Consider the following 12,243-nt stretch of genomic DNA (forward strand, 5'->3'; position numbering starts at 1 on the left):
AGTCTCTCTCCAAGAAGAGAAGCTCTTGGAGCCTATAAAAGGGAGGCTCTCCTTGGGTGTGGAGGAGGTGAAGGAAGCATCACTTTGCATGCATGCAAGAGGAGGAGAGAAGGTAGTTCGAGTCTCACAAAGTGTTGCAGAAGCTATGCTAAAATCAAGCACCAAGAAGAGAGGTCTACGCATATTGTGTAGGAGAGAAGAAGAGAAATCAAGAAGATCAAAGGAGCCAACTTTCGAGTTGTGCAAGTGCTCACCGGTTGTATATCGTGTAAGGATTTGTATAAGTTCAAGCTCGCCAACCCTTGAGTTGTGCAAGTGTTGCGGACGCTCTACTGAAATCAACCTCCAAGAGGAGATCCCTACACATATTGTGTAGGAGAGAATGAGAGACTCAAGAAGCATCAAAAGGTGTCAAATTCCAAGTTGTGCAAGTGTTAGCCCCGTGCAAGGAACCATGATCTTGTTCCCAAGATCTACAAGTTAAGAACTAGTTTATGTGTGACAAAAGAGTTTGCTCCTTGTCAATAATATAACTCCACAAGGGGGGGGGGGGGGGACTGGCCCATCTTCCAGTCCCTAGTGTGTTGTCAATCTCTCTCTCTCTCTCTCTCTCTTTCTCTCTACATCTTTCTTTTCTCTCATCTGTTCTCTCTCTGTACCAGCATAATATTCACCATATATATTTTAAGTATATAAGAAGGTCGAGCATGTATCTCGGATCTTATAACAGGAGCCCATCTTGCTTTAGTCTATACAATTATCTTATGGATCATTTGGTAGGATCGGGTCTTTGATGAGAAGATGGGTGAGACTTGCCCTTTCTATTGGGTGTTTAGGTAATCCTTTCTCCGCAATGTATAGTATCTCGTTGGTCCAATATGGTTTTATGTCAACTTTAAAGAGTTGTCTCTTACTGAACTCTAAAAAACAAGTGGATGTTAGAGAGATTATAGTTGATTTTAGTCACTTTTTTTCCACTTGTTACCCTAAACATGCGATCGACCACGTAATGATGCCTTCCCTTACACACACAACTATTGTGAAATCAAAATGCAATAGTAGTAGAAGCCATACGATTTAGACAATGTGGCTTCTAGCACACGGTTTGTTCACAAAATAGAGCAATGCAGGACGTTCTACAAAGGTGAATGGGGTGGTGAGTAAGTAAAGACCAAACTTCTTATTCTTTCTATACTGTAAACTATAATATAATTGATAATTGAGGGGTTTGAAAGAACTACATTTCTATGCACACTATTACAAATGCATCTCCTTAAATTTAGATAAAAATGACCCATTATAGATCGACATTTATAGAAGAAGAGTGATGCATTGCGTAAGTAAGAGGGCCATTGGATGGGGGTGGTTACAAGGAAATACAATACAGAGTTGTCATTTGAAATGATACCCAAAATGCTTTTGGGCAAAGGTGAATTAAGACGTCGAAAAGCGAGGAGGGAGCGTATGATGGATTGGCGGAAAACTAGAAAGATCGGATCGACTTGCAATGAATAGGGATCGTCCGATCAAATCGATGAGCGCCGTCCGATCAATTGGCGGGCAAGATCCGGCGGGGCACATTCAAATATTTGAAAAAACGAAAAACCGAGTACTTAAAGCACCATACCGGCTGGCAGTCTTCAACACAAGATCATTCACTGCCTTTTCTGTATTCTGCCTGTCTTTCCTGTATACTCTGCGGTACAGATCAAGCTTCCGTCTGCTTTCATGGATTCCAGCAAGGGTGGGAAGGGTGCTGCTGGCCGTGGCAAGGCCAAGAAGAAGGCCGTCTCCAAGTCCGCCAAGGCTGGCCTTCAGTTCCCCGTGGGAAGGATTGCTCGCTACCTCAAGAAGGGCCGCTATGCTCAGCGTGTTGGCTCTGGTGCCCCTGTCTACATCGCTGCTGTGCTTGAATACCTGGCCGCGGAGGTAATGTAGATATCTTAGGGCTTGTTACTATTCTTCTTGGCTATGCCTGCAGGAGCTTGATTTAGGAAAGTTAGGGCTTGCGAATCTCTTTCTTGGCCATGGCCTTCTGCAGGAGCGGGTAGATGTTATAGTCATGGCATCGGGTGCTTTTCTGTAATTTGTTTTTGATTTTCTGAATTGTTATCTCTTGGGGCTTCATTTAGGGGGTCGTACGGAGCCCGTAGGGTCTCGTCTAGTTGAGCCATATGAGGACTAAGTTTAGCCGCGGCTGCGGTTGCATTGTAGCGCTGCTAGATCTGAAATCGCTGATGCGTGTTGGTGCCCTGCAGTTTTGGTTGACATGTTGTTGCTACCTGTGTAACAGGTGTTGGAGCTTGCTGGAAATGCAGCTCGTGACAACAAGAAGAACAGAATTATCCCTCGCCACATTCAACTGGCTGTGAGGAATGATGAGGAGCTTGGAAAGTTGCTGTGCGGTGTGACCATCGCTCATGGTGGTGTTCTTCCCAACATTCATGCGGTGCTGCTTCCCAAGAAGACGGCTGAGAAGGCGGAAAAGACCGAGAAGAAAAAGGGAGCCAAGTCCCCCGCGAAGGCGGAGAAATGAGGATGTTTCTCTGTAAGGCTGATTGATGCGACTTCACTTACAAACGGTGTTTTGAGACACCACCTTTTGCTTGAGAGATTAGAAGCTGGCTGTTGCAGGAGCAGGGCTTGGTGAATTGTTCTGGTAATGGGAATTCTAGTATCGATGTGTCTTGCAGCAGTCTGTCCTGTCCACCGTTCTTCGAGCTTTTCTAAGCTTCCATCGGTTGGTCCAATTAAGCATCTGTCGAATTGGCACCGTTCTCTTGATGCACATTATGTTTCAGACGCTCCAGAACGTGTCTACCGTTTGTAGCTTTCAAAGCCTACCGAAATGTCAATGGCGAATGGGCATGCAATGTACAATTAGATTGTTACTGACATTCAAAGCCTATTGGATTTGATTGGCTAGGAAGATGGCTAGTATGCATATGCTGGTCTCTTTAGATCTAATACAATTAGATTGGTATTGCAATCAAATCTAATAGGACTAGCATATTGCATATAGCCTTCTTCTTATTAGAATGGGAGGTTTTATCTTTAGTATTGGATGAAAAAACTTGTATTATGGTCAATTTTGAGGGATAATGAACCTTTTAACAAGTAGCCACTCATGATGAGATTGTTGAATAGGCCAATGGCAAGGTCCCATTGGCCATTTTTAGGTCCAATAAATATAAAGGTATTTGGAAGATTGGAAGAGCTTTTGTTAATTGTTTGAAATGGACTACAAATTGGGATAATTTTGATGATGGAATTGTCCTTGGTTTCAAATTGAAAGTGCTCAAATGTATTTAAAGTTTTGTTAATTTTAATTCATGTTTTTGGATTAAGCTTTGAAGGGACATGTTTATGAAGAGTAAAAGCAATATGCTTGGGTAGGAAAATCTCATCTAGCACATTAGTTAAAAATGTTTGGAGTAGATTGAAAGTCATTAAGGAAAGTACATAAGGGTGAATTGTTCCTTTACAAATGTTCATAGAACCTAGTTACCTTATTGCACAATTAAAATAGTGGAAGAAAGCTAAGGGTACATTATATGTCCTTGGATCATGAGGAAAGAAACAATCACTTGGACCATGAAGAAACCAATGGTCACTTTATTATAATTATTTGCTTAGAGAATGAGGATGTGTTTGTAAAGAAGAAATGGACATTAGAGAATGATGATCCAAAGTGTGTAAATAAGAAGTGCACATTGGAAGATGTGAGAAGCCCTTTAAAGTTTACTTGTACTCATGGATATGAAATCCCTTTTTAAGACTCATGGTGAATTTTAAAACTAGTAAATCATAGGGAAATAAGAGAACAAATGAATATGCTAATAATTGTTGGATACAAAAGGTTATTTATATGTATGGCATTTTTTATATAATTTGTCCAAGTTATTTAATCCATGAAGATAAAAAGTATCCAATTCACTTTGTTTAGATGAATATTCAAGTTACTCCAAAAAATTGGTATAAAAATACAACATATTGTTTTAGCAATTCAACCAAAAATTATTTACTAGGGTTCTTTAAAGGTCTTGGTTATATGAATCCTTGCATGATATTCTCTTGGGATCTTCTTTGAAGATACTTGGTTTTTTTTGGTGTCTTTTACACTCTCCTTGGCTTTTATGGATCTTTTCTCCTTGGTATCTTGAAGGCCTTTCCTATCTTTAAAGCTCCTTTTTGCTTATTAAGGCTTTTATGGACCTTTTTTCCTTGGTATCCTTAAGGCTTTTCCTATCTTTAAAGCTTTGTCTCTCTTATTAAGGCTAAATGATGGTGGATAATTTGAACTTCAAAAGAATCTTTATTTCTTTTTTCTTGGGTTTAAGATGTGCAAGTGTAGCAATGGTTTATTTGTATATACCTATGAAATTAACTACTTGGAAATATTTTACTTACTATATTATTTTACTTGTAGGTTCGGAAAGCCTTGAACCTCCAGAGGGCTTTTTGAATCTCTCTTTTTCCAAGCCTCTCTTCTCTCTTTCTCATGTGTAATATCTCATTCTCTTTTTCCTTTTTTCATTAAAGCTTCCCCACCCCCACCCCCCTCCTCCCCCCCCCCCCCCCCCCCCCCCTCTTGTTTTAAAAAAAAATTAAAACCCTCCCCTCTCTCTCTCTCTCTCTCTCTCTCTCTCACTTATAATTTCTCTTTTTTTTTTCCTTCCATTTTTAATTAAATTTCTTTTTCCTTTCCCTCTCTTTCTCATGTGTAGGGCTTAGGTTCTCTCTCGCTCTCTCTTCTTATTTCAATTGTACTCAAGAATGTTATGTCTTTTAGTATATGTTATTTATATTAGATCAATATGTAGTGGTAAGTCTTCAAATATGTCAAATATAACATTATGTAATTTTGCATCTAGACCCTTATGACATGCTAGAAAGCAACCCTCCTTGCATGCTAGGGTTTGGTCGATTTTCAATCCACTTTTTCTCATTTACCCTAGGATGGTTCTTCTCATTGAAGTATAAATAAAGGTTCTAGAGAAGGAGAAGATAGTAACCACACTATTTGATTATAAATAATCCTTCAAAAATCTAGACATTGGAGAGAAAATAAGAGGTCATCTAGATGTTTGAATAAGTTTTGAGTCTAAATTTGGCTAATGTACTCTATTCACGGATCTCTCTCTCTCTCTCTCTCTCTCTCTCTCTCTCTCAATTAGTAACTTCTCTCTCTCCCCCTCTTAATTTTGCAAGAGTCATCCATTTATTTTTCACAAGCCTCTTAATTTTGCAAGGGTCAAGGGTTGCATGAGGTCCATTGTCTTAGACACTTTTAGTTATTAATATTTGGTCCTAGAGAAGAAGAAGATATCAACCATACCACTTGGTCATGTAGGGCCCCTAGAACATCTTGACATTAGAAAAGATCATAGTAGGTCACTCATATTGGAGAAAAAATTGTTAGTGAGAAGAGTTTTCCCTAAGAATCCCCATTGCAAGGATAGAAGAGACAAATAAATCTCATGTATAACAAAGAAAGTACTCCTTTGTGTGCTTCTCAAACTACCGAGAAGAGCTTGTTGACCAATTAGACTTCTCAAATAGAAAGCTAGCATACAATAGAAAGAGATTATTGAGTGTATTGCATATGGGACACATGCTACAACTATTCCTAGTTTCAAAGTTTTTCCACATTTCCACAAGTATCAATTTGTTTAATGGAGGAGTGATGCAAGGAATTTGCATACGTATTTTGTATTTATCATGTTTAGTACTTAAAAAAGTTATATTTCTATGTCTACAATATTAATAATTATACATTACATAGTGATTCTCTTAGAACATATCAAATTTGAAGAAATTGTATTGTTTTGCACCCAGACTCTATGGCGTGTAGGGAGGCGATCCAACATTGTTAGATTGCCTCTCTACATGTCATAGGGTTGGAGTGAGTCTCAAGAAATTTTTTTGCTAATAAACTCTATTCATGGATTATTTGGTCTTAGAGATAAAGAAGATAGCAACCACACCACTTGATCATGTAGGGTCCCTAGCAAATATTAACATTAGAAAAGATTCTAGCAAGTCACTTGTATTAGAGAAGAAATTGTCAATGAAGAGGAAACCCTAATTGAGAAGTTATTTTTCTTCCTTTACAAATTTAGACAAACTTGTTGCTTTAACAATACTAGGAAAATCTTCAATCCACCATTCACCACATCACATGTTATCTTGCCAAACATATTATACTCCCATGGGGAGTTCTAGAGCTTTAAGGGAATGTCTAGTATCTAGCTCACAAAAGATTCAACCACAAAAGGAGGATTGTAAAGAAAATGTTATAGAAGCTTCTTCAAGTTTGTTAAGTACCCTTGTATCTCAAATCCATGCATAGAAGTGCGAGTTTCATGAAATCTATTTTGGGCTTTTGTGCTTCTTTGTCTGTAAGGAAGAGCTAGCCAACACAACCAAACTTCACATATTGGAGGCTAGCTACCATGATTGAATATGTTAAACAAGGAGATATACCATGTTGAGTAGGACTTAAAGGAAGAGAAGTCCATGCCAAGAAAATGTGACTTAAAAATATTAAAGAGGTAAAAACTTGATGGGATGAGATTTGTGGTGGATTTTTGCAAGTTTTCATTGCTTGCCAAGGATTAATCCTAAACATTTTGAAGATTTATTATACCAAGGCTCATGTGAGCCCATCTTACCATGATATATACTAAGAAATTCATCTTGATTTTTGGGCTTTCCCACATACCCTCAAATAGAGGCAACATTGTAGTTATTAAAAAGTATATTCCAATTAGGATTTTTGGCTACAATCTAGGCTTCAACAGTTCTAGAAGAGGATATTGTATGGTACACATGCCCTAGTTACTAATCCTTTGAAGAATCCCCCTTACAAGAGACAACTTAAATCTCATGCATAAGAAAGAAAATATTCTCTTGCTAAAGGAAAAAAAAGAAAGATAAGAAAATTTTGATTGAATTCTCTACAAAGTAATGTGATTAAAAAGATGTATAATTTACACTCTTTCATCATACTAATGAGAAAATTTTTATCAAGATTTATTAGATCTTTCATGTTTTTTAAGTTCGTTGCATCCTCCTATCTTCATGTTTTTTAAGTTTCTTGCATACTTTATTAGCATCCTCCTATCTTCATTCGATAAAGAAAAAAAATTCTTACTTGCTAGTGGATTTTTGCACGACTTGGGTGTGCCATATTGAAAATGCTCCCTAGTTATCAACCAAGAATACTTGGTGCCTTAATAAATTGGTGCTGCACAAAAAATAAATAAATATTAAGGATTATAAGAGAAAATGTAAAACTTAACATTGAGCTTAAGTTACAAGATAAAAATACTCTTTATCCAAAGATGTTTGGTATTATTGCTTCCCTTTAGATTCCAAGCATATATTTTACCTCTTTTCTCTTATTTGAGCTTTTCTAATTGTACGTTCAATGATTGCAATTTTACCTCTGCCTTAGTTGAGATCCTTGTTGTTTAATATAGATTTTCCTTCTAATCATAATGGTTTTAATACAGCATTTGTCTTGCATTATAAATATCAATTTCATATTGAGAGTGAAACAATTACAACATCCTAGTAACTTGCTATTTCCAACTCCCATATACCTAATCATATCATAAAGTCTGTAAAATTTAGATGGTTTACCTCTTAATAGATTTTCTAGATATAATTCTCCACCCACATATCAATATGCTTTTTGCCTTCATCTTCATACCTTTTTGCTTTGACTTGATTTTTGAGAACCTTGTGATTCTCACTCCATGTCATGTATGGTATTTCCTCCATTATGCAAATATACTTCTTTTTTTTATGGATGTTCATCCATGTCTCTTAGAAAAGGAAGATAAAGGATTGCAACATTCAATACTTCTTAAATATATGATACAAAAAAAGAGAGAATCTAAACTTGATAAATGAGAAACTCCTTGATGCAATAGCCACCTTGATAAAAAAGAAAGAGTTCTATTGATAATTCTAATAATAATTTTTAGAATCTTCTTAATACGGTCTATTGAAGTGCTCAGTAATCCCCTTATGCAGAAAGAGAGTGAAAGGCCTATAGTAGAAACGAATATGTTTATGAGGACCTTTTAAACTATTTTAGATACAAATATCGAGAATTTTTTTGATTTGAGTATTCCAAATAATACCTTGGTTAGTTTTTGCTTCTTGTACTCCAAATGGTATCTGAAGTTTCTTCCAATGGTGTATAAGAATGCACAAAGGAGAAAGAGAACAGAAATAGTGAGAGAAGAAATAAGATAAAGAGAAAACATGTAATAATTATCAAATGTTTGTTTATTGGGACTTCTAAAACTATTGCAAATGTAAATATAAACAAAAAGTATGTTTTTGATCTTCCAGGCCCTTCGGATGAGTTCATGGGGTCAAATCAAGACATGAAAATTTGAGTAGCACCATGGAGTCTCACTTAGGCTTGGCAATATAAGAATGATTTTTGGAGGTCATGCTCTTGTGCATGTGCAAAAGGTATCCCAAATACTAGTTTATATGGCTCCAAAATGGCATGGAGAGACTATACACAAACCCATCAAGAACAAGACCATGGATGAAGATGAGGTGCAACCTAAAAGTGAAATCAATCAAGGAAGCCATAGAAGCTCCATGACCCAAAGTTGATGTGTCAACCTGAAGTAGCAGTAATACCGTGTAACAATAATTAGCCTAATGACGATAAAATCAAGTCTGGATAAATAACAGATTGATATTTTTTCTCAAAATTACTTTTAATTCCTTGATTTTACCACACACACACACACACACACACACACACACACACACACACACACACACACACACACACACACACACACACACACACACACACACACACACACACACACACACACACACACACACACACACACACACACACACACACACACACACACACACACACACACACACACACACACACACACACACACACACACACACACACACACACACACACACACACACACACACACACACACACACACACACACACACACACACACACACACACACACACACACACACACACACACACACACACACACACACACACACACACACACACACACACACACACACACACACACACACACACACACACACACACACACACACACACACACACACACACACACACACACACACACACACACACACACACACACACACACACACACACACACACACACACACACACACACACACACACACACACACACACACACACACACACACACACACACACACACACACACACACACACACACACACACACACACACACACACACACACACACACACACACACACACACACACACACACACACACACACACACACACACACACACACACACACACACACACACACACACACACACACACACACACACACACACACACACACACACACACACACACACACACACACACACACACACACACACACACACACACACACACACACACACACACACACACACACACACACACACACACACACACACACACACACACACACACACACACACACACACACACACACACACACACACACACACACACACACACACACACACACACACACACACACACACACACACACACACACACACACACACACACACACACACACACACACACACACACACACACACACACATGCATGCATGCACATGCACATGTGCACGTGGGTACAAAAAAGCAAATTTGAGAGTGTTAGAAAAGTACACTAGAAATATAATTTAGTTTAGAAAAATTAAACTTTCTAACAATTAAACCAATTAAAATCAATGTCAAAACCAACTTTACTGTCACTATTATTTTTAGGAATGAAAAACAAAAAAAAAGAAATGATAAATTCATGCAAAACATGGCTGTTAATAAATAAAATATACTTTTTGTTTGTGGAATGACTTTTTATTTCATGATTGTGGTTAACTTATCTTGCATCTGTGTTTGTGATAGACAAATAGAGAAAAATATATTATGGTTAAGGGACGTTGAGATCCCCATACTAGTATTGAGCATCTTTTGGGATACCAGAAAAACTTATATTGTGAGATGAGGGTCCTACATGCTTACAAGAGTGGTAGCTAATGACCTTTTTGTGATTACTTATCTATTATGGCAAAGGACCAAGTGTAAGTGTTTCATAATGTAGGATGGGTTTGGAGGCATATGAGAACTTAGCAAAGCTCTAAGCTCATAAGTCTCTCATACTTGTGGAAGAAGTGCAATTATATGCAGCCTAACCTTGTAGTGTAAGGCTATTACTCAAAGTTTGTGAGCCTTTAGAAGTATGTACCGCCAATGATGGCAACCCAATAGATTAGAGAAGACATTATCTTGCCTAGGACGGAACCTTCCCACTTTGCAAGGTTGGGCCGTATATGATCACATTCCTTTTGCATTTATAGGAAATTTATGAGCTTAGAGCCTTGCTAAAGGGTCATGAGCCTCCAAAGCCATCCTACATAATGACAAGAGTTATCATTTGGCCCTTTCTAGCCATCCATCCTACATAATGATGGTTGTTTTTATCACTTGGCCCTTTGCCCTATCAGACACTTGAGTGGTCAAAAAAGCAAGATACTTAGCTCCTACAAGAGCATAGGACCCTCACCCCACACAAGGTGAGCTTTTTAGCATCCCACAATATACTAAGGCATGTTGGTGTGGGGACCCCAATGGCTTAAGCCACCATAACCTATTTTTTATCCAAATATCACAAGCACGGGTTTCTAGGGTAAGATAACCATCACATCCAAAATACAAAAGTTATCATATACCAAATCCGTAAAACAATGCTTTTAAACATATTTTTAACATACCTTGTATGAAAACTAAACCTTCTCCTTCCCATGTCACATTCTTAAAAAGAAAATATCATACTAAAATTTATTTTGTGGTTGTTTGGGGTTTTATCTACTCAATTTTTAGCCAGTACAAGTTCTAAAGCCAAAATAATAGTTTTATGAGCCTTTCTTCCTCATCTTGGGTTTATTTCTTTAAATCTCACTATCATGCATATGATATTTTTCATAATTTAATAAAGAAAAAGCACCAAAATTAATGAACGATAATTTAGCTAAACTTGGCCATCCATCATTATGTAGAACCATTGCGGCTTTGAGTTGGTGTGCCCACTACTATTTTGGGTTGTATGTAGACATAATCAAATACTTGGGGCACATGATATCTACTAAAGAACAGCAATGGACCCTACAAAGATCAAGAATATTCTAGATTGGGAAATTCCCAATATAGTCATGGAATTCCAAGGATTTCTAGGAGTAATGGGATGGTGTTAATTTTCATTAAGGATCATTCCCTTATAATAGAGAAAACCTCACTAATCTCCTAAAGAAGAACACTCGAGTCATATGGATAATAGAATACCAAGAGAGATTGAATAGACAAAAGGAGTGTGAGACACAACCTTGGTATTGAAAGTCCCCAACTTCAACCAAGAATTTCAATTGATCACCAATGCAAGCGGGCTTGGGATTAGAGGAGTTCGACTACATGAAGAAAGACCTATGGCTTATACTTCATAGAAGCTGAAAACCTATGAATCCAAATATGACATGCATGACCTAGAGCTACTTACAATATTTCACTCCATGAAGTTATGGAGATATTATCTATTAGGAAGGGAGTTCACCTTGGTGATAGACTAGAAAAGGCTAAAGTGGATCTTCACCCAAGTAAATATCAACAAGATGGATTGAGACATTGCAAAAATTTGATGTTGAGATCAAATATAGACTTGGAAAAGCTAATGATATTGTAGACACTTAAGGTGAAAAGAATTCTCTATTAACATTATTGAATTTCCAATTAGAGAATCATATCCACACCTAAAAATCCTATCCTGGAGCTTGTATTCCAAGCCATTCCCTACTGAGGGTATGAGTTACTCATGGAGAAAGTACTCTAAGGTAGAAATGAAAAAAAATAGCCAGCCAAGATAAAATATTATCTCATTGCTAAGATTACCTTTGTATTCCAAGGATAAAGGATTATCATACGAGTAGTGTATGCATTTATTGCTAAGATTACCCTTGTATTCCAAGGATTCATGATGTTAAAGCTAAAGCTTTGTGGAAAGCACACAATATCCCAATAGTTGGACATCTTGGATATGCAAAGTCCCTCAACACTATTTGTAAGAGTTATTATTGGCTAGGAATGAAGGGATATATACTGCACCAATGCCTAGC

At 37.5% G+C, this 12,243-nt stretch overlaps 1 protein-coding gene across 1 annotated transcript; it reads left to right on the forward strand.

Annotated features, from left to right (window-relative positions):
• Positions 1–1,657: 1,657 nt before the first annotated feature.
• On the forward strand, positions 1,658–3,100 carry LOC148040962 (histone H2A-like). Its single transcript, XM_087675207.1, has 2 exons — positions 1,658–1,929; positions 2,294–3,100. The coding sequence occupies exons 1-2, from the start codon at positions 1,729–1,731 to the stop codon at positions 2,534–2,536; spliced, it is 444 nt and encodes a 147-aa protein (XP_087531333.1). The 5' UTR covers positions 1,658–1,728; the 3' UTR covers positions 2,537–3,100.
• The last annotated feature ends 9,143 nt before the right edge of the window (positions 3,101–12,243 follow it).

The sequence above is a fragment of the Lygodium microphyllum genome, chromosome 1 (genome assembly GCF_053477565.2).
Source record: "Lygodium microphyllum isolate KBCC chromosome 1, Lygodium_microphyllum_v1.1.10, whole genome shotgun sequence".
In the NCBI taxonomy this organism is placed as follows: domain Eukaryota; kingdom Viridiplantae; phylum Streptophyta; class Polypodiopsida; order Schizaeales; family Lygodiaceae; genus Lygodium; species Lygodium microphyllum.

What these genes read in the sequence shown, in the direction of transcription:
- LOC148040962 (XM_087675207.1), top strand. Translation starts at nt 1,729, where the DNA reads ATGGATTCCAGCAAGGGTGGGAAGGGTGCTGCTGGCCGTGGCAAGGCC. An exon ending in TTGAATACCTGGCCGCGGAG is followed by an intron (nt 1,930 to 2,293) that starts GTAATGTAGATA and finishes CCTGTGTAACAG; the next exon opens with GTGTTGGAGCTTGCTGGAAA.